Here is a 21,910-nt window from a genome sequence, read left to right as displayed (position 1 = left end):
AAATATAATATAATGATCATATTATAAAAAAAGTTACGTATGAAGAATAATAAGGGTTATTGTATATGTAGATAATTAAGTTAAGTCAGAGAGCCGAACAAATAGGATTAAGCGTCAATTTAATATGATTACTGGGGCAGTAATGTAGACGATGCTGAGGCTTCTTTTACATTTTGATAAAAATTTATTCGCAGTATTCCTACGTCTATCATCGTTGGTGTTTCAATCTCAGTTTCTTGATAAGTTTCCAAATAAAGTAAGATTCAACTAGAAAATGGGGAAGGATGATGCAGAAACCATAGCTTTAAAAAAAGAGCTAGAAGATTTGATCAATAGATGCAAGGTGGTATTAGAAAAATGTTTATTAATTAAATAGAAAAAATTTTAATATCATACCTTGATATCAATTGAAAACTTGTTCTATTACATATCAGGAAGATCAAAAGAAACAACAAGATACAACTTTGGAGGAAACATGTAATAGTGTAGCAGATGCTCCAAAAGTTAAATTATCTACCAAAAAATTACTAAAGGGACATATTAATAAAGTGAATTCGGTACATTATAGTGGTGATAGTAGGTTAGTATTGAATATCGATCTTTTGATCTTTATCCAAGAAATCAACCGCAACATATCTCCAATTTTGAGCGATTTAAATAAGTATCTCTTTTTAGACATTGCGTGACTGGTTCACTGGATGGAAAATTGATCATTTGGGATTCATGGACTGGAAACAAAGTCCAGGTAATCCCATTGCGCTCAGCATGGGTAATGTCAGTAGCTTTTGCACCCTCGGGAAATTTCGTTGCTTGTGGTGGTATGGACAATATGTGTACTGTCTATGATGTGAACAATCGTGATGCCACAGGATCAGCTAAGATCGTTCGAGAATTATTAGGATACGAAGGTTTTCTCTCATCCTGCAGATTTTTGGAAGATAAAAAAATTATCACTGGATCCGGTGATATGAAAATGTATCCATATCTAAAAAATTATACAATAATTTTTTATTAATATTTATTTTCTACTAATTTTAAAGTTTCTTTATAGATGTATATGGGATTTGGAAGCAAACAAAAAAACTACAGATTTTTGCGCGCATGCTGGAGATGTAGTTAGTATTAGTTTATCTCCAGATGGAAACACATATGTTACTGGATCGGTAGATCGAACATGTAAATTATGGGATTTAAGAGAAGAGAAAGCAAAACAAACTTTCTTTGGACATGAAGCTGATGTAAACTCTGTTTGTGTTAGTATAGCAAGTTTTATTATTTTTTTATTACTGACTATTTGATAAATATAAATACAATTTTAAATTTAATTACTGTTAATTATAATATAATTTCGATAATTTTTTGCTTACCTTATTTGCAAAAAATTATGTTCCATTCAGTATCATCCTTCGGGACAAGCTTTTGTAACAGCTTCGGAAGATAAGACAGCGAGATTGTGGGATCTAAGATCGGATCAGCAATTAGCTACCTTTAAGCCTCCAAATTCAAATCCTGGATATACATCTTGTGGTTTATCTTTAAGCGGAAGATTTATATTCTGTGGAAGTGATGATAATTCTATTCATATATGGGATACATTGAAGAATCAACACAATGGTGAATATTCAATTGATAGAATAGATATCAGAATTAAGTTTTTTAAAATTAGACTGACTTTACCTTTTATTCAAAGGTGTTTTGACGGGCCACGAAAATCGTGTAACATCGCTTAGTGTTACTGGAAATGGTATGGCTATTGCTTCTTGCTCCTGGGATCAAAATGTTCGAATTTGGGTGTAGAATTATGAAACAAATATTAATACAACATTAAAAAAAAAAAAAAAAAAAAAAAATAGAGAAGAAATTAAAACAGAGAAAAATTTTATTTTTTGTTGAAATGTTCTTCACTCGAATTTTATGATTCCCGTGAAGTTTTTGATATATGAAAATAATAACTTTATGGGAAAATTATAAAACCTTAAAAAAAATTATATTACATATTATATATATTAAATGTTTACTTATATATATTAAATGTTATAAAATGTTATTTTATATAAATGCTTGTAATTGATTTAATAGTTTTTTTTTTTAACTAAAAAGTAAATAATATTAAGAGAAAGAATAATAAAATGCAAAGCAAAACAAATAATGATAAAATTGATTGAATGAATAGTTTGTAAAAGACAGACACATTCGTTTTTTTCCATGTATTATTTGAATGCATTTATAAATAGTGCACATGATATTCACAAAAAGATGCAATTCTAAACAGCGTATTTGAAAATATAGTTATTACATTTCCCGAATATTTTCATTTTATGGAAATTTTATACCTGAATTCTCTATTGTAGCCTTGCAATGTGATTTACAACATTATTATTTTATTTCTACATTTTATAGATAACATATTTTTTTATGTTGTGCTTAAAAAAAAGAGAGAGAAATTTTATTAATATTCAAAAATTTGATATTTATTAGGCATAAAACTTGAAAATTGCCGTGCCTTTTTAATGTAGCGACGAACCTTTGGTGCAAATTTTCTCGACATAATCTTTATCACTATAAACCTTGACCAATAGCTACATTAAATGTTTAACATAATACATATGTATTATGTATTTGATATACATGCTACTGTACTTTAATGAACTGATTATTATAAGTTTGTTTACAATTAATAAATTATATCTGATTATACCAATATGTTCTTTAACACTGAACATATTGAATCAAAAACAAAATAATAAAAATCATAATAGATCTTTATGAAATGATCGTTATTGTTCTTACTGAAATACTTAACATAGTATTCAACGTAAATATACATGATGGAGATTTGACGGAATAATTCAAGATAAAAAATTGATTTTAAAAAATTATCTTACGTATTAATTAATTACGTATTAATATTAATTATATTACGTATATAATATTTATGTACATTCGTCAATCTTAAACGAAAGTGTATTTTTCGTAACAGTCGCATGTGATATTTTCTCACTTTCGTATTATATAAATTAAAATCCATCAAGATGAATTAAAAGAGCCATGATAACTGTAGCTCCAGCTTCTTTAGTAGCCCATTTGACAGATTGAAATTGTGAATCATCACTATCTTTACTACCAGAATTGATTGTATATGAGCCAGGCCTTACTAATAATTGAAATGCCGTAGATGCATTTAACTTTTTATTTGATTGAGTATCGATATATCTATAAAAAATAGAAAATGAGAATAATCCATAATTATTGTTATAATAAAAATATAAAAATATTATATACTCACGGATATTTTTTGGTAAACTCTTCGGATGCTGCATATTTTATACTAGGAGAAAAAACTACTTGAGGATTTTGATCTTCCATTTTTATATTCATTGTTAAATTACTCAAATCTAATTGTTCTTTTGGCATTAATTCTCCTGTATCTAAAATTAGTCTAAAAACAAAAAATTATAATAATAAAAATAATAATAATAATAAATAAATAAGATATATATAAAAAACTTTTTTCGGAATCTTAAATGTGTTTTATTTACCTAATTGCGTCCAGACGTATGCCATAAAAAGCAACATGCCATTTATCGATTGTATTTTGTGGAATTTGATTAGCATTAATACTTTGTTTCAAAGGGAATCTGGTCCATCCAATTGGTACAGCAAACTCTGCTGGTGGTTCACCTTTCTTACATATTGCACTATCCCCTTCTACTTTATAACAATTATTACAATAACATAGTATATCTTCTAAAGAAAAGAATTCATCTGGTAAAACAAGTGATTTTTTTAATCTCATACACGCTTTTAAATATTCACACTTTTTTGTGGATATCATATTTGTTCCAAGAGGAGTGGACGGTAACGATGAATGTAACATAGAAGGTATATTGTAAATAGAGATTGTATTTTGTCCTAAAATTGTATTTCCACTGATAGAATTATCAACAGATACGATGTTATTCCAAGATATATTTGATCGCACTTCGTTGAAACTAGAAGAAACAGTGTTCGAAATTTCAGATGTTGCGTTATTTAATGTATTATGAGAGGAGAATGTCTGAGATGAATTTAACATATTAACAGATGCATTATTTTGATGCAAGGAACTTATATTATTCCCTTGACTATTAGACATTATGCTTTCGTTTATCGCATTATTAGTGTTAGTATTTAAGTTAGTTATGTTACTAGTGCTATTTGCAGTGCCATTTTTAATATTAATATTAGTTGCGTTATTTATTTCTACATTTGTACATTCATTTCTAATACTCAAATTTTCTGACTGACTATTCAATATCGCACTATTATTTAACTGATTTGAATTGTCATAAGATTTGTTTTTAATACTTCGTGTTGTATCATGATTTATATCTGAATTCGAATCTAAATTATTACTGTCTGAGATACTGGGCACTGCTTTGTTTTCAATATTATTTGCTAAATGCGCATTATCATTATTACGCGTTGTATATCCTACAATATCATCATCTTTAACATTTGAACTGCATTGACTCGGCATACTTGGCGAAGTGGAGGAAGATAGATCCGAAGAAGTAGCTGCCATAATGTTTTCTTTTTCATGACATTCTAAATCTGCTTTCTCTCTTGAATTTTCCGTATCTTCTAGTTTTGTCTTTATACATTCTACAGATGTGAGAGTACTGCTAACAGTAGTAGATGAAAACGGTTCTCCGTTATTTGCAAGAATGGAGATTTGTTCGCACTGTCCATATAAATCAAATACAGCATAAACATAAGGTGGTAAATCTGTTGCAGCTACACCTTGATCTATGCCATTGATAATTAAGTGTAATCTATTATCATCATCAATAAATACACCCACTACGGAATTAACATGAAGACTTTCTAAAGCAAGTCCATACTTTGTTTTTACCTAATATTATAAAATTTATTAAATTTATTATATGTTTTACATCTTATATCAATTTGAATACTTACTCTTATACCATTATGTGATATCCAATCACTACAAATAATCCAAGAATGTTTTTTAAAGCCAAGAGCAGTTAAAGGAAAATTAGCTTTTTCAGGTGAAATGCAAGTTATACCACAATAAATATTAGATACCCATCGTTTGTTTAGTTTTTCTATTTTCACTAAAAATGGCTTGCCTTTCATTAAGGGTCGACTAGACATTACCACTCCTTAAAAATATAATATGATATAAAAAATGCTAAAATTAATAAATTTATATTTATAAGAATAAATAATACCTTGATTATAACTTGCAACTCTTCGTGCAATTGTTTTAGTTTCAAGTTGAATGTTTCTACCATGATTTTCATGAAATTCATAACTCCAATCATTTTCTACTGTCAAATGAGCTGCAGATTGTGTCGGCGTAAGTATTGTATCGTTTACCAATTTTCCTTCAGACATATCTATGGATGTGTCCATTCCAGCATCACTATATATATGAAGCAATAATATTACATATTTTCTAATATTAAGGAAGATTAAGATATTAAATATAATTAATATACAAACGTACTTTCGCAAAACAGGCATAGGATCTAGCAATAACTCCAAAGAATCTTGTAATCTCAAACTTGCATTTGGAGATACTACATTGTTTTGTTGTTTACTACTTGTTATATTTACAGCCATTGTACTACCAAAAAGATCGATCACAGCATACACCATTTCCGGTATGCTTGATGCCGCTATACCCATGTCCTCTCCATTTATATAAAACTTTAAATTACCTTCGTGAGTACGTTTCAATCCAATTTTATCACCAACACGCAGCCATTCCAAACTTGGACAATAATTTACACATAAAACATAACCATTATGTCTTACTTCATTACCTAAATACATAAAATCAAAAAATATAATAAATGATATAAAATTTATTACATTTACTTTATTCTAATATTACCTGTTAAATACCATGCATCTGTTGAAATAGATCCCATACCAGGTACAAGATTCATAGATGTTAACCAATTTCCACTTTCATTTTTTACAACACCTATCCTTAAGCAACCACTCCATTGACGAGCAATTTCTTGAATAGTAATTTCAAAGAGTTCATTATTTTCTAATGGTGTTTCGCTTAATAATATAGCATTATTATATTCTCTACACCTAGTTGCTACTGTTCTATCACTATTTAATTGAACATTTAATCCAACAGATTCATGAAATTTATGCATTATTTCTGCTTGAGCTTGAAGTTGAATTACAGATGTAGGTTGTTGACTAGTACTGTTTTCTGATGGCAAATACTGTTGTGTAATTGGATCTCTACGTTCTGGTTGTACAATTGTAACCTAAATAATTAACATATAGTCTATATCTTTTATTATTTTATATTTACGAAAGAGTATAGAAAAATATACCTGAACACATTGTCCATATAATTCAATCACAGGATAGATATGTGATGGTACACCTGTACAAGCAGGTCCTTGATCTATTCCATCTAAATAATAATGCAAACTACTATCTGAACATCGCATCATACCAATGCGATTACCTTCTACTAATTTATCTAAATCACAAGCATAATTATTTCTTAAAATAACACCATCTCGCATAACATTAGATCCAGATAACATCCAAGTATCATGATCAATATCTGTCATAGTAGATGGAAATTCCAACTCATCAGGTCTTATAAGAGTTACACCTACAAAATATTTTCTAGTATTCTGATAAGCAAAAAAAAAAAATATAAGTTTTATTTTTAAATATACACCTGCTTCAATTGCTCCTGTCCATCTATCAACCATTTTATCAATTGTCACTTCAAACATTTCGCCATCGCGTAGTGCGCGATTTGCGATTACAATAGCTTCGTTGAATTCTCCTAAAGCTCTAGGCCTCAATGCAGTCAATCCATTATTTATTATTTTTGCATTTTTACTATGTATATGATGAAACCTCAAATCACTATTTAAGAAAAATATTTAATAAGAAATATTTTCAATCATACTCTAAAATTAAATAAAATGTACAAACCTATACAATGTTGTATTGCTAAAGCTTGAATTGTTTGTAGTAGGGCTATAGAAGTCTGTATTATAAACTATAGTTGCTTGTGCTGCCTGGCCGTAAAGATCTATGACACCGTAAACTTTCTCGGGCACGTTCATTGCTGCAGCTCCTTGATCAGCACCGTTTACGTAAAAATGTAACGTTGCGTTTTCTTTTCGCATTACACCCACACGATCTCCGACTTGTAATCTATCAAGATTTTGACCATATTGATCTATTATGGTAGTACCATTATGCATAACTCCATTTTCTGTCATCATCCACGTGCCGGATCTGCAAGGGACATGACCACCTTCGAGCAATAATATGGGCGATAAACTTAACATAAATTTAATAAAATCTATGTATATATGTATATATATCAGTATAAATTGGAGATATTATTTTACATACCTAACATTTGTCATAGTGAAGGGAAATTCTAATTCAGTTGGAGAATGAGTGGTAACTCCTATTTCAATAGATCCTGCCCACTTTGTTACGATTTTATCCAATCTCACTTCAAATAATTCATTTGGTTTCAATGGCCTTGAAGTCAATACAACACCATTATTGAAGTCATCCATTACACTAAAAAAATAATAATATATAGATTTTGTATTATATATACATTTCAATAAAATTCTATGTGTTTCTATGTATTTTTAAATAAATTTTTATTTACTTAGGCCTATGCGCAGTACGTCCATTATTAATTACTTCGACATGCGTACCGCAACAAGAATGAAACATAAGTCTGTCTGGTGGTTCTTCTTCTGTTTCTAGATAATAAAAGTATTCAAAAAATTCATCATAATGTTATATGATAAATCACAGATATCAAATATTAATATGATACTTTTACCATTTAAACCTTGCAATTGTAATGTATTTCTTCTAGTAACTAGATTTTGTTCTTCCCTTTCATCACGATCAACAATTGTCACTTTTACTGTCATACCATACAAATCTATAACACCCCATACACCAGCAGGTACTTTAGCAGCAATACCTTGATCCAATCCATTTATTAAATAATGAAGATTTCCATTACTTCGTCTTATCATGCCTACTCTATCACCTTCCTAAATAATATTTTTGTTTTATTGTATAAATTATTATATTGTTTTAATATATAAATTACTGTTCATATCATCTTATTTTTTATTTTAATTACCCTTAATTCATCTAAATTAAATTCTCCATATTCACGACAAGTGCCCTTTCCATTTACTAAAATTCCACAACCAGACATCATTGTTGTACCTGATCGCATATTAGTCATTGTGGCTGGAAATTCTAATGCTGTTGGACTGTGCATAGTAACTCCAACTTCTATACTACCTGACCATTTGTGTACGAGTCTATCAATTCGTACCTATTAAAAAATAATTATATAAATAATAATATAAATATAAAACTTTTTATAAATAAAAATTATTTTTATTTTTCATTTATATTTTTCATCGTTTACCTCAAATAATTCATTATCTCGTAATGGTCTGTGTGTCATTACTACTCCATTATTAAATTCATCTAAAGGTCTACGCCTTTCTGCAGTTCTAGCATTATTAGATAACTTTACAAGTGAACCAACTCTTTCATGAAATCTCAATCTATCTTCTCTAATGGCAGCAGGACTTGGATTCTTAGGTAAATTAACATTAACATTAACATTTAAATTGACATTCAAATTAGCGACTAGATTAGTTGTTGAGGAATTAGATGCTTCTCCAAGAGCATAATCATTATTAATTTCAACTTCATCTTTTGGTTCATTACATAAAGCAGAAGCAATTTGAGGATGAGTTATAGTCACTTGTACACAATCACCATACATGTCTATTACTGCAAAAATGCGTTCTGGAATATTGCATACTGCTATTCCTTGAGAAACACCATTAATATAAAATATCAATTCATGCTAAAATTAAAAAAAAAAAAGATTAATAAATATGTATATATAAAATTTATTAAAATACAATTAAAATATAAATATACAAAGATTTACATTAGATGTTCTCATTACTCCTAATGTACTTCCTTCTTCTAATTCATTCAGATCCATTCCATACATTTCTACTGTTCTTATACCATCATGCATTATACCAGAATCAGACATAATCCATGTTCCTTGTCGTAGATTAGTGGCACAAGCTGGTAATTCCATTATTTCTGGATCACATTCTGTTACTCCAATTTCTATACTACCACTCCATGATGTCATCTATATAATATTAGATAACTTAAGATGTAAATAATATAATGGAAGATAATTAGTAGATATAATTATAATTTTTAATTTAGTTGTTGCATTTTATTGTATACTTGTAATTCAATAAATAGTTTATTGAATTTTATTTGAATATATTAATTCCAAATAAAAACATGTATTAATCATAATTTTGGTAATAAAATACCGAATCTATAGTAAGTCATTAAAAAAAAAAAAGATAAAAGCAACAAACAAAGTACGAGCGTTTATAATTTGATTCATCAATGATATATTGTATGACAATCTTTAAAAGAAGTATAAAATTTATCTAAATTCTAAATAAATGAATAATAAATTGGAAACTTCAAGTTATCAACATTGTAAACAATGTTTTGATACATATAAGGATTGGCGATACCAATACTAGACAAGTTTATAATTCGATACCTTTTTATCAATGCGAATTTCAAAAAGTTCATCATCCTTAAGTGGTTCAGCACTAAGAACCAATCCATAATTATATTCTGAAAAATCCCGTATGGCCGTACAATTGTTGTTTGTTAAAGTTACACGACGACCGCATCGTTGATGAAACATGTCGACCATTTGTTGTGCACCAACCATCGACATATAACCAAACCATACATTGCCTTCTTCTTTCCACTGTCTCTCTATCTTCTTTCAACTAATAACTCTTGTATATTTTCTATCTCTTTTTATCCAATCTTTTTCTTTCTCTATGTTTAGTCACGAACAATGTAATAATTGCAACTACATACATGAATAGAGTAATGATTACATGTATGCAATGCCTCTTTTAGCATTTTTTTTATTGCATAATTATAACTTAAAAAAAACTTTTATTTTAGAAAATGTATTAATATAATAACATAATAAAAATGAAAAAAATTTATAAATGTAGGATTAATAATGTATCGTTTATATATATATATATATATATGTTTCGAGATATCATAATTTAAATTTTAAATTTTGAATAAATTTAATATACAATTTAATATACAATATATTTAATATTCAATATATAATATACAATAGGATCTTCAAAGATTTACATATTTGAGAAAAATAAAGGAAAAAATATATTTTATATTGGATCTTCTGTATCTTACAATACGCAGTGAATTGCAAAAAAAGTTAATTTTTTTGTTGAATTAATTTTTGTTTTTTAAAATGAACAAAATATCGAAACTCATTAATTTTAGTAAAAAAATCTAAATGTTTAAATGTATTTGTTTTCTTTATTCTATTTTGTTATAATCAACAAATAATAAATTTGTAATAAATTTATTTGTTTTAAAAATATTCTAAATTATATTTTGTTTTGAAAAAATAAAAATTTTATTTTTATGCCATGAAAAATTTAAACAAATTTTATAACCTTACTTAAATCTTTCTAGATTTGTGAATTTTCTTCAAATTTAAATTTATCGTTCTTTAGAAATTAATTTTATTTAATAATAATATAAAAATAATTATTATTATATAATTATTTAACAAAATTTATAAAATACTAATCTAATTGACAAATTATACGACTTATTTGCACTTACATATATCAATATATAAAAAATTTTTAAATATTTCACATGTTTTCTTTTATATTAAATGAATAACATTATTTTATTACATAAGTTATGTTGCAATTTAGTTATCAAAATGAATAGCATAAAACATAAAATATGGTTTGTATTTAAGTCTTGTGTAAATTAATTTATTTTGTATATTTAATATACTTTAATATAAAAAAAAAAATTGACATTATTTAAATTTACAGTATGGTATCTGATTTCTTTTATCCTAATATGGGTGGTGTTGAAGAACATATTTTTAATTTATCTCAATGTTTATTAGAACGTGGACATAAAGTTGTAGTGCTTACTCATTCCTATGGTGATAGGATTGGGATACGTTATATGACAAATGGTTTAAAAGTATGTATAATATATAAAAAATATTTAAAAATATTTATTCACATTTAATTTCACATTAAAAGTATTTATTTTATTTTTAAGGTATATTATATACCAGTAAAAGTATTTTACAATCAATGTGTTCTTCCCACAATGATTTGTTCTATTCCTCTCATTAGATATATTTATTTAAGAGAAGAAATTCAAATAGTACATGGTCATTCTGCATTCTCTGCTCTTGCTCATGAAGGAATGTTAATTGGCCGTTTAATGGGACTAAAAGTAAGTCATTTGAAATTTAAGATATGTGATATTCATATATTATGTTTTTTTTTATACTGGGATTTTAGACTATTTTTACAGATCATTCACTTTTTGGCTTTGCGGATGCATCTGCAATTTTAACAAATAAATTTTTAGAAATATCATTAGCTGATTGCAATCATTGTATATGTGTATCACATATTGGAAAAGAAAATACAGTATTAAGAGCAAAAGTTCTAAAAGAGAAGGTTTCTGTTATTCCAAATGCAGTTGATACAACATTATTTATGCCTGATATTAATAAAAGAGATAATAATTTTAGTAAGTTACTTGTATATATTATATGAAATATTAAGATTAAAAAAAAATGCATAATATTATTTGCTATTATTAATTGTAGTTACAATAGTCATTGTATCGCGATTAGTATATCGCAAAGGTGTCGATTTATTAGCTCGTATTATACCCAATCTTTGTAGTCGATATCAAGATGTTCAATTTTTAATTGCTGGAGATGGTCCTAAAAGATGGCTCATAGAAGAAGTACGAGAAAGAAACTTATTACAACATAGAGTTACATTACTTGGAAGTTTGGAACATTCTCAAATTAGACATGTATTAAATAAAGGACATATATTTCTTAATACAAGTTTGACAGAAGCATATTGTATGGCAATTGTTGAAGCTGCATCATGCGGGTAAAAAATTAATTGAAATGTTAACTGTATCCCTAAGAAAATTATTTTTATTACTTTAATAATATATTTTTATTTATTATAGTTTACAAGTTGTTTCAACAAAAGTTGGTGGTATACCTGAAGTATTACCTCCTGATTTAATTTATTTAGTAGAACCTACAGTACCTGCTCTTATTGAAGGATTAGAATCTGCTATTACAGATTATAAAGAAGGCAATACTAAATGTCCAATGGAAATGCATAAAAAAATAAGTTTATTTTATAATTGGTTTAATATTACTAAAAGAACAGAAGTAGTATACAATTTAGTAAAACAAGAAAATAATAAAAATTTAGGTCAACAATTAGTAAGCTATATTCGAAGTGGAGTATTACCTTATTTACTTGTTATATCCTTATGCTACATTATTTTACAAATTTTAGAAATTCTTGTACCTCGAAAGGTAAGTTAAAACATGCAATTAAATAATAATAATTCTTATTATTAATTATTAATAAACGAACATTTTTAGTATATTGATATTGCAAAAGAATACACTGAAAATGACGTCATAAATTCTCAAGAAAAAATAAAAGAAAATTAATATTTATACAAGATGTACAATAAGATGATATAAGTTTAATAGTATTTATAAGTATTATATATAAATACATTCCTATAAATATGATAGTCATTAATTTTAATTTTAATATATCTTTTCACATAAAAGAGAACAACAAATTGTTCATAAGTATACTTTTTAATAATATATTTTTATATTATATATATATATGTAAAAAAAAAAACAGCAATATCTAAAATATAAATAAAATTGTTAAAAAAGATTAAATTAATATAAAATTATATTATTTTTATTTCTTTATCTTTACAAGATAATAATGATTCTAGAATAATTTATAAAAATAATTTTTAATATTGTTTTAAATGTTTTTTTACAAATTTATATATAAAATATATTTCGTCAATTATTTTTTCTTTTATATGTTTTATATATTGTAATTTTAATCAAATAAAAAATTTGTAATAATTGATTTAAAAAATATACTTAAAAAATAAAAAGGGTCAAATTGAAAATATAATAATATTTATTTTATTATGTTGTACGTTAGATACAATAATAATATTAATACAATATCAATGATCTTTTTTCGTCTATTTAATTATCCTTGTATTACTGTACATTTATCTATTTATACATAAATCTTTCATGTAAAGGTCTATGATCTTCTAAGAATACTTTTTGTATTAGAAGAAGATCAAGGAACCTTAATTAACAACCATATAATATTAAGAGCGGTCAGATCTGTCACAACATTTTCCGCACTTATAAAACAGAGTATTCGTGTCACTTTTTCCAAATATATTAGTTTAATTAGAAAAAACAACAAAAAAAAATTAATATTTTTCAAACAGATGCTAAAAGTTTTCTCCTTTAACTCCTTGTTAAAGATGGGACACTTCATGACATATTTACTTATAATTAAAACTTTACAAAAGATACTGGTTTTAGATATTGCATTAATTAAATCTTACATAAAATTCTTTGTTAAATATTTAGATTGACCTCAATATATAAGAAGGCTATGCCGACGAGAGTGAGATCCACACGTAGGCACACGCAGTAATCAATCTGGAATTTTCTTATGTGCTATGTAATTTTTCAAAATCGACAATACATTCCTAACATTACACGAGCTTACTTTCATATTTCTGGTGCAAAACAGGAAAATGGAAGATAGTTTATTTCTTTTATACATTGTATAACATGCAATACTATTTTTTCTTTTAAATATACCAATGTATTCAAAGTGTTAAGAAAGTACAAGAACTTTTTTTTCACAATGTCACTGCCTTGAAACATACAATTCTTTTAATGTTTTTTATGATTGCTTTATATAAACGGAGTAAGGAGCAATTCATATTAAAATATAATATAATTTAATTTCGAATTGATGCTTGCATTCAATCGTTCAGTCAAAATATCATTAGTTTACTTTTAAAAATAGTCATAAATTGGTTAAAAAAATTTTTTAATGTATCAAACGTAAGATAATTATTTTTTTAAAACATAATAATGAAATATAATCCAAAGCAAAATCGTATCGTTATCGTGATGTTGCGATAAAGCAAGAAATCCATAGGATTTATATATCATACTTGGTGCATTCGATACAAGCAAACACCAATGAATCCCATCAACACAGTTCTTGATCGATGTTTCTTTGATCACAAACATACATTTATAATTTATTTTTGTTTGCTGAACACCATCGTGAGCACATATTGCTTTCGACTGCGATGTTTCCGCGTGTACAAGTTATCAATCGGCATAATTTCTTCATTTACGATGAAAGTGAAATATTACAAAATGTATTAATACTATATATGTATATAGAATATACATATATATGTATGTGTATATATATATATATTTATTTATTTATATTTATATATATATACGCGTAAATAGAAGATGAGTTTGCTTTGCTTTATGAAGTATCTTTTTTTGAGTAGTATATACAATAGGGTTTTTTTTCGGAGTGTCTTTCAGTTACATTCGAAAAGGAAATAATGCCACGCTATATCGGTATCTAAGGCTCCCATTAATGTTCGAATGAAGGATAGGAAAGGTAAAATCCTTACACGCATAATCATAGAAAAATCTTATACATTTTTAACGAAGTACTCGCGACGGGTTCCTTAGAACTTATTTGGCATTTACAATAAATAAATAACAAACCATGTGTTGGGCCAAGCGTTGCACAATTTCCGTAATATAGTTAGAGTTGTCAGATTTAATTCAAACACCTTCCCCATAATCGCGATCACCTACATTGATACGATCAGGGGCTGCAGTTACACTAAAGCCAAGAATTCTATTATCAACTTTGTACATTTTTCCCTTCTTTGGCTTCTTTGACTTTCCCTGAAAGATCATATTAAGCAGCTTAGGCGCTTGTAAAATATATAATCCATCAGTTCCAGTTTTATCATCTATTTAAGATACCTTTACTTCCTGAAATTCCGTAGGTGCATTAGGATTAACAGCAGGTGCTGGTTTACACAAATCATCCGCTTGTGCTTGAGGTCGTTGGGCCGATCGCCACTTACTACGTTTTTCTAAAAATTGCTTTGCAAATTCTGAACTTTGTTTGTTATCACCAAGATAATCTCGAACATATTCTTTTACTTCATACGCAGATTCAATATCTCGCAAAAATCCAACAAATGTAGGGACTGTACACGTAAAATTTTCTCATCAAACCATCTATAAACGAAACAAAAATATATTGTAAAAAAGTCTCTAACTTACTGTCTACAGAGACTTGTAAACCACTCAGAGCTTTGTTGCACCATTGCGTAAAATCATCTGTCTTGGCAGTGTTTTGTTCAAATAATTTCTTTACTAGTTCTTCTTCCCGTTTATTCTTACTTTTATTTGCTTTATTACTTTGTTGTTGTTGTTGATTGGCAGTAGGAGCCTTTGCTGTACTAGTCTGTTTAATAGATTGTTTCGCGGTTGTAGAAGATTTGATTGGCGTGGGATCATCCCAAAAACCACTACTACCACTATTGTTCGACCAAGGTTGATTATTATTAGAGCTACTCGAATTAGCCCAATTCAAACATTGAGATGCAGTACCCCATATTCCAGCATTTTGTAGTACGCTCGTTGATTCTTTTTGTCCTGCCTTTTCTTGACGTTCCCTTTCTTGCTGCTGAAGTGTCAGCAATAACAATTAGCAATATATAATTATCGTTTAACAATTACAATTCTTTCTGTTCCGCTATTATATGAATATATAAATATATAAAATTCAAAAAGATCTCGAAATAATAAGAAATATCAAAATTAACATATAATAATAAAATATTGACAAAGTAATAAGTACCTTTACCTTGGCGATCCGTTCCTGCTCTTCTTGTTGAATTTGAGCGAGACTTTTTACTGGTATAGATTTAGTAGAACCCGTACTTTTTTCTGCCCATTTAAATTGCAATCTTTTAGAAGAATCAGTTACTGATGCTTCTTGCGCTGCTTCTATGGCTTTCTGCTGTGCTAATTGTTGCTGCATTATTTGTTGAAACCGCTGTTCTTCCTAACCAGACAGTTATAGCTATGAATATATAATTTCTATAAGAATGATAATATTTTTTTAACAATTTGGAAGCATACCGCTTTTTTTTCTCGTTCAAGTCTCTGAATTTCAGCAAGTGAAGCAGCAGGAGTTGCTGGAGTAGGTGTTCGAGGTGCTTGCGCCCATGGTGCTTTACTTCGTTCCTGTAATCTGCGAAGTGCATCTGCTTCTCGTCGCCTTTGTTCTGCTCGCCGAGCTTGTTCTTCAACTTCAGCTTGTTTACGTGCTTCTGCTTCTTTTCTATGATAAAAGGAAAAATAATAATATGTAATATCTATATTAATGTTTTTGAATTAATCATATAATAAACTTTAATAATAATAAAAAATATACCGCATTCTCTCTTCTTCCTGTTTTCTTTGTTCTTCTTCCAATTTTTTTCTTTTTTCTTCTTCTTTTTTCTGTTTTTCTTCTTGCTTTTTAAGTTCTTCTTTTTTTCTTTTTTCCTCTTCTTGTTTTTTTCTTAAATTTTCTTCTTCCTGTTTTCGTTTTTCTTCTCGCTTTTTTTCTTCTTCTTTACGTTTCTTTTCTTCTTTTTTCTTCCTTTCTTCTTCTTGTTTACGTTTCTCTTCTTCTTTTCGTTTTTTTTCTTCTTCTTTTTTCTTTCTTTCTTCATCTTTTCGTTTTGCTTCTTCTTCTTCTTGTTTAGCTTGTTCTTCTTTTTTTCTTTTCGCATTTTCTTCTTCAACTTGACGTTGTAATTCCTCTTGTTTTCGAAGTTCTTCTTTCTTTCTATCTTCTTGTAATCGAAGATTCTGTTCTTCCTATAATATTATAATAATTTTTAACATATTTTATGAAAGGATCTAATTCTCAAAATCATAATTACCAATATTTGTTGTTCAGTCTTTATTTCTTTAGTATGCAAATCCCATAATGATGTAGGCAATTGACCAGGAGGAACAGCTGGTATCGGTCCAACCTAAATAATATTATGTTAACTGTATTTATGAAATTATATTTTCCTAAAATTGATAATAACAAATAGTAAGTTTCACATACTTGCGCTAACCAATTCTGTGCATTAAATTGTGGATTTATTTGTGGCGGAGGTTGTGGCCAAACCGTATCAATATGAGATGTTTGTGGATGGCCATTTGCGTTAACATTCAGTTGACGTAATAAGGATTTTATGGGATTATCTTCTTGTGTCGCAGTTGGTGTACTTGACTGTTGAATTCCCGGTATATTTTGCATACCACCCATTTGTTGTATAAGTTGTTGTATAGGATCAACTGTAGGTGGATGTGTTGCTGTAGTTGAATGTGGATTTGATGTTAAATGAGTTTCTGGTTGTGTCTTAGCCTAAAAAAAATAATAAAATATTTAAATAATCAATACTATTTTACTTATTATTATTTGAAGTGAATTATTACCTGTTGCATTTGAGTGAAAAGTTGCATAACTGGATTTGAAGCCTGAGATGAAAGATGAGGTACAAATGGATTTGTAGAAATTGGTACCTCTGGAATCTCTGAATCTTGAATAACGCATTGAAAAATCAATTGATTTTGTTCCATAGGACTTAAAGTTGCCCAATGTTCAGATTGAGAAAGTTTCGCTATAGCTGACGTTCGCATTTGTCTCAAAAGCAATTGTTGATTTTGTAACAAACGCATATGTTGATACTGCAGCAGAAGAAGGGGATCTTCTATACTAGTTTTTGATAGTGCACTTATACCAGCTGGTACAGTGTTAGGAACAGGTGGTATTACTTGATCCGCTAACTAAAAGAAACAAATCTTTTCTCTATATTTTTTTTAAGTTTTATATATATTATATATATACATATATATATAAAAGATTATAAAAGAATAAACATACCTTTAAAGGAGGAATAGGAGGTCCAGGTGTAAATGGTATTCTACCACACATCTTCACTAAATCCCCTAATGTAGTATATCGCTCGTCACAAGTTCTTCTTACCATTAATCCAGCAGTGAAATAACCAGCTTTACACCATTCCGCCATTTCACTTGCTAAGAACGGACCCTGAACTTCACCCTGTGGATCACGGTAAAACCATTTCTCCTGTCCATTTGTTGATGGAACTGTAGAAGGTTGGTTACCAATAGAAGGCGGTATACTAGCTGTTTTCTCCCTATGGTTTTCTTCATCCGCCATCAATTTAGCAACTAATGCATCGGCTTCTTCTTTCATTCTATCCAAATCGTCTTCCGACTTTTGTCTCACATCATTCGTTTCCGTATTATGACCCACTTTTTGAGACTCTATTTGTAACGGGACTTGTTTTTTTGCAGTGACAGGAATAGAATCCATCTTTGTTTCTGTTTCTATATCTTCTTTTTTCTTTTCTTTACTAGGAGATTTATTGGTTTCTAAATCCATAGATGTTATTTTTTCTGTTTCTATTTGCTCTGTACTTGCCACTACTGTATTTCTTTTTTGTGGAGTTTCAGATGATGTTGAAGGTTTAGTAGGGGTACTATCTGTTATTGTAATAGGCAGTTTCCCTGGAGAACTGCTTCTCCTTTCTTTATCGATACAATCATTTTTATCATCGAGCGGATGCAAGGACTTCGGTCGTTCTTTGTTTATTGTACTAGTGCCACTATTGGTATTACGATTTGTTATTTGTCCTTGAGTTGAGCTATAGGATAAAGATTTACTACCAGATTTTTTTATATTAGCAGCACTTCCTTCAGAAACACGTCGAGTCCTTGATTCTTGAGTACCACCTGCACTAATCACTCCATCTTCATCATCATCTGAATACATTCCACCATGGAATGCACCTGAAGCATCAAAACTTCCTCCACTTTCACTAGGATTTTCAGTAGCCCTAAAATAAATTTTGATCATTAAACAATAGATAAATTCCAACTTATATCATTATATGATTAACAAAAAATATTTAAAAAGTTACCATTCAGGAAGATTGTCATGATTATTATCATGATTTGATTCCCAAGTACGTGTTGTACGAGGGGGTGGATGATGGCTTGAATCGTGTGTGACTCTATGACTTCCACGATGTTCCCATCTACCACCACTATTCCGTCCTTCTTCGCTATCTGCTTCATTTCTCTCTAATCTATCTCTGTCCATGCTCCCACTTTCACGCCAACTACTTCTGCCTCCTACAAATTAATTATTATACAAACAATATTCTTTATTTAATTAAATAAATAGATTTTGTAGTTAAAACTAAATACTTATATACCCCATTTTCGCCAACCATCATCATCTTCTGTACCACCACGATGACGTCGCCAATTACTTTCCATAAGAGAACTACCACTAGCTCCACGACTTAATTCCTTTCTAGGACTAGTAGAACCATTCCATTCACCTGGATCTGAAGCCCCATTTCTTTCTGACCAACTACGTTCACTTTGAGACCTATCAAATGGGCGATTTCTTCCCTAGATATAAAATATATTTGTTAATAAATTAAAAAAAAATATTTTTCTTTTTTTATTTAATGTAAAAGAATATATTCTTAATATTATTATTAAACCATATTATAAGATCATATAAATATATAAATTATACATAATTTATCTGTTAAGAAAGTAAAAATTAATTTGCTTTTTTGAATTTAATATTCATATCAAAATATTTCTTGTATAAAAAATGCAATATATTACATACTTGAAATGATTGACTGTCGATTCGAGATCCATCTCCTGAATCATCAAAACCAACACCACGGGAATAATGAGAGGAATATAAACTACCTCTTCCATTTCTTCCTCGCCCTCCACGATCCACACTTCCACCTCTTCCTCGACCACCATTAGTTATTCCTCCATTCCACATCCGCTAAAAAAAGTTGATAGTTAATAATAATGATAATTAAATATATATATTTCAAATTTATCAAATAAATATATATATAATTTATAATTTACTTAATATAAATTATTTGATAAATATTTGATAATTGATATATATATATATATATATATATATATATAATATTTAATTAAATTATAAAGAATTTAATAAATATATTATAATATACAAAAAAATATTTATGAAAATTTAGAATAATAAAATAGTAATGATTATATAAAATACACAAAACAGAAGACTGCCATGAAGAACTGGCACAAGGGCTCCAGTATGTTATATTTTTAGATTCTAACTGATTTCATGAGATAGTTCTCATTATAGAATGTGTTAAAAATATATAATTACTAAATAATATATCATAAATTAATTATATTATAAAATATATATACATATTAACAATTTCACATAAAAATTATTTATTTTATATGACTATTTAATATTATAATTAATATATAAATATCTTTAAATTATAATATAGATATCAAATTTAAAATATAGATATCAAATATGAAAATATATTTAATTAATTACCGTTTCATCTTCTGTCATTTGTATAAGAGCCAAAGGAAGTTGAGTTTTTTCAACATATAATGATGAGAAATTTGTCAATAATTCAGGAGGTTTACAATTACGGTCAAATAAAATCAACATTTCTTCTCGCCCATATCTATGTTCAGCTAATTGATAACGTGGAGTAGTTAAACTTGTAGTACCTCCACCACCACCACTATTATTGCAAGTGTCTCCAGATAGATTGCGCAACCTATATATTATAAAAATTAAAATATAACAAATAAAACTACAAGATGAATTATATTTTTAAAAGATTAAACAAACCATTCTGGACCAAATTTCATAGAATCCGTCATGATGATCTATTTACTGTAAACATAAAATCATCACACATTTTATTATAAAGCATATTTAGATGTAAAATTTTAAAAAGATTATTACAATATTATTAAGTTTATAATTATTTTTTTCTCAACTTATATGTCAATTATTAAAAAATATATAACAAAAAAATAAGATATAAAATTATATGATTTCTATTATATGAAATCAGATAGAAAATATATTCTACATATATAAAAATTAGAAAACATCATCTGAAATAAAAAGAGTTGTATGATAATAATCATAGATATATGGTATACTTGATTGATACAATTATAGAAAATTTTATTGATAATTTTTACCTGTTGCTAAACGAAAATTAGCAACTATAATGATCAATGTTAATTACAAGAATAATAAATTAAATATTATCATAAAAGACAACTGAGATATATAAAAAGAATGAAATAAAAGTGAACGAAGGTAAGAAAGTACGGCAGACGGTTACAGCAAAGTATGCGTAAAAAGCTGTGATTCTTTTTAAAATTAACTAACACCAATGATAATCTTGCACAGAAAGACGACAGTGCAGAAGAAGGTATTAATGTTCTATGAACATTCCAATCCAGTGAAAATAGTACGCATTTATTTACGACATATTCATGAACAGACCGATTTCCGTGAGCCCAGGTGGCAACATTAACCAAACTTTTTCCGCTAAAGGATGTCATAAAACTCTCCGAATGACAATCTATTTCGACTAAATATAACATTGGTATTGTCAATTATTCATAAAGCAATGAATATGGAAAAAAATCGCGTGATGAACAAAAGAAATACCTCACTGATCTTCTGAAATTACTGAGGACAGCGATACAACACACCAATATGGCTGATGGTTCTTTTTTGGAATAAAGCGCATGCGGAGTTGCTGGTATACCTGTAGTATTAAAAAGTTACTAGCAAATTATGTTGTTTTTCTAGTCACTATCAGCTGAAGA

At 28.0% G+C, this 21,910-nt stretch overlaps 4 protein-coding genes and 1 long non-coding RNA gene across 11 annotated transcripts; 2 read left to right on the top strand and 3 right to left on the bottom strand.

Annotated features, from left to right (window-relative positions):
* Positions 1-96: 96 nt before the first annotated feature.
* Gbeta76C (guanine nucleotide-binding protein subunit beta-2) lies at positions 97-2,146 on the top strand. The gene is made up of 6 exons (XM_086906137.1): positions 97-343; positions 435-580; positions 676-975; positions 1,052-1,253; positions 1,398-1,614; positions 1,691-2,146. Exons 1-6 carry the CDS (start codon positions 275-277, stop codon positions 1,795-1,797), a joined length of 1,041 nt encoding a protein of 346 aa, XP_086762263.1. The 5' UTR covers positions 97-274; the 3' UTR covers positions 1,798-2,146.
* LOC147657925 (uncharacterized) lies at positions 345-1,557 on the bottom strand. The gene is made up of 2 exons (XR_015291576.1): positions 1,368-1,557; positions 345-985 (listed from the first exon to the last, which is right to left on the bottom strand). It is a non-coding gene; the product is annotated as an uncharacterized LOC147657925 (long non-coding RNA).
* Positions 2,147-2,758: 612 nt separating the features above from the next.
* On the bottom strand, positions 2,759-9,988 carry Neurl4 (neuralized E3 ubiquitin protein ligase 4). Its single transcript, XM_086906125.1, has 17 exons — positions 9,665-9,988; positions 9,014-9,229; positions 8,477-8,926; positions 8,180-8,380; positions 7,868-8,087; positions 7,688-7,784; positions 7,417-7,593; positions 6,988-7,296; positions 6,725-6,918; positions 6,366-6,655; positions 5,903-6,296; positions 5,513-5,831; positions 5,235-5,428; positions 4,960-5,165; positions 3,540-4,894; positions 3,287-3,439; positions 2,759-3,213 (listed from the first exon to the last, which is right to left on the bottom strand). Exons 1-17 carry the CDS (start codon positions 9,845-9,847, stop codon positions 3,018-3,020), a joined length of 5,154 nt encoding a protein of 1,717 aa, XP_086762251.1. The 5' UTR covers positions 9,848-9,988; the 3' UTR covers positions 2,759-3,017.
* A 339-nt stretch (positions 9,989-10,327) lies between these two features.
* PIG-A (phosphatidylinositol glycan anchor biosynthesis class A) lies at positions 10,328-13,252 on the top strand. Its single transcript, XM_003694021.4, has 7 exons — positions 10,328-10,923; positions 11,016-11,172; positions 11,254-11,433; positions 11,502-11,736; positions 11,816-12,113; positions 12,196-12,556; positions 12,626-13,252. The coding sequence occupies exons 1-7, from the start codon at positions 10,847-10,849 to the stop codon at positions 12,695-12,697; spliced, it is 1,380 nt and encodes a 459-aa protein (XP_003694069.2). The 5' UTR covers positions 10,328-10,846; the 3' UTR covers positions 12,698-13,252.
* Positions 13,182-21,901, bottom strand: LOC116413864 (GIGYF family protein Gyf). 7 transcript variants are annotated; one of them, XM_086906126.1, is made up of 16 exons: positions 21,750-21,901; positions 20,910-20,954; positions 20,604-20,835; positions 19,869-20,039; positions 19,438-19,639; positions 19,141-19,354; positions 18,078-19,056; positions 17,630-17,980; positions 17,256-17,558; positions 17,083-17,175; positions 16,587-17,017; positions 16,292-16,493; positions 16,008-16,214; positions 15,428-15,833; positions 15,122-15,351; positions 13,182-15,040 (listed from the first exon to the last, which is right to left on the bottom strand). In XM_086906126.1, the coding sequence occupies exons 2-16, from the start codon at positions 20,939-20,941 to the stop codon at positions 14,915-14,917; spliced, it is 4,179 nt and encodes a 1,392-aa protein (XP_086762252.1). In that variant the 5' UTR covers positions 20,942-20,954; positions 21,750-21,901; the 3' UTR covers positions 13,182-14,914. The 7 variants fall into 7 exon arrangements, with proteins under 7 accessions (XP_086762252.1, XP_086762255.1, XP_086762256.1 ...); XM_086906129.1 differs by having other exon boundaries at positions 15,428-15,830; XM_086906130.1 differs by having other exon boundaries at positions 16,014-16,214.
* Positions 21,902-21,910: the final 9 nt, after the last annotated feature.

The sequence above is a fragment of the Apis florea genome, unplaced genomic scaffold (genome assembly GCF_048593485.1).
Source record: "Apis florea isolate Af1SG1 unplaced genomic scaffold, ASM4859348v1 contig_2492_pilon, whole genome shotgun sequence".
Taxonomy (NCBI): Eukaryota; Metazoa; Arthropoda; class Insecta; order Hymenoptera; family Apidae; genus Apis; species Apis florea.
This window is presented reverse-complemented; position numbering and strand designations above follow the sequence as displayed.

What these genes read in the sequence shown, in the direction of transcription:
- PIG-A (XM_003694021.4), top strand. Translation starts at nt 10,847, where the DNA reads ATGAATAACATTATTTTATTACATAAGTTATGTTGCAATTTAGTTATC. An exon ending in GCCGTTTAATGGGACTAAAA is followed by an intron (nt 11,434 to 11,501) that starts GTAAGTCATTTG and finishes CTGGGATTTTAG; the next exon opens with ACTATTTTTACAGATCATTC. An exon ending in AAATTCTTGTACCTCGAAAG is followed by an intron (nt 12,557 to 12,625) that starts GTAAGTTAAAAC and finishes GAACATTTTTAG; the next exon opens with TATATTGATATTGCAAAAGA.
- LOC116413864 (XM_086906126.1), bottom strand. Translation starts at nt 20,941, where the DNA reads ATGACGGATTCTATGAAATTTGGTCCAGAATG. An exon ending in TCGACAGTCAATCATTTCAA is followed by an intron (nt 19,640 to 19,868) that starts GTATGTAATATA and finishes TTTTATATCTAG; the next exon opens with GGAAGAAATCGCCCATTTGA. An exon ending in AGACTGAACAACAAATATTG is followed by an intron (nt 17,018 to 17,082) that starts GTAATTATGATT and finishes ATAATATTATAG; the next exon opens with GAAGAACAGAATCTTCGATT.
- Neurl4 (XM_086906125.1), bottom strand. Translation starts at nt 9,847, where the DNA reads ATGTCGATGGTTGGTGCACAACAAATGGTCGACATGTTTCATCAACGA. An exon ending in AGCAATACAACATTGTATAG is followed by an intron (nt 6,919 to 6,987) that starts GTTTGTACATTT and finishes TTTCTTAAATAG; the next exon opens with TGATTTGAGGTTTCATCATA. An exon ending in AGATGCATGGTATTTAACAG is followed by an intron (nt 5,832 to 5,902) that starts GTAATATTAGAA and finishes TTATGTATTTAG; the next exon opens with GTAATGAAGTAAGACATAAT.
- Gbeta76C (XM_086906137.1), top strand. Translation starts at nt 275, where the DNA reads ATGGGGAAGGATGATGCAGAAACCATAGCTTTAAAAAAAGAGCTAGAA. An exon ending in CATTATAGTGGTGATAGTAG is followed by an intron (nt 581 to 675) that starts GTTAGTATTGAA and finishes ATCTCTTTTTAG; the next exon opens with ACATTGCGTGACTGGTTCAC. An exon ending in GGATCCGGTGATATGAAAAT is followed by an intron (nt 976 to 1,051) that starts GTATCCATATCT and finishes GTTTCTTTATAG; the next exon opens with ATGTATATGGGATTTGGAAG.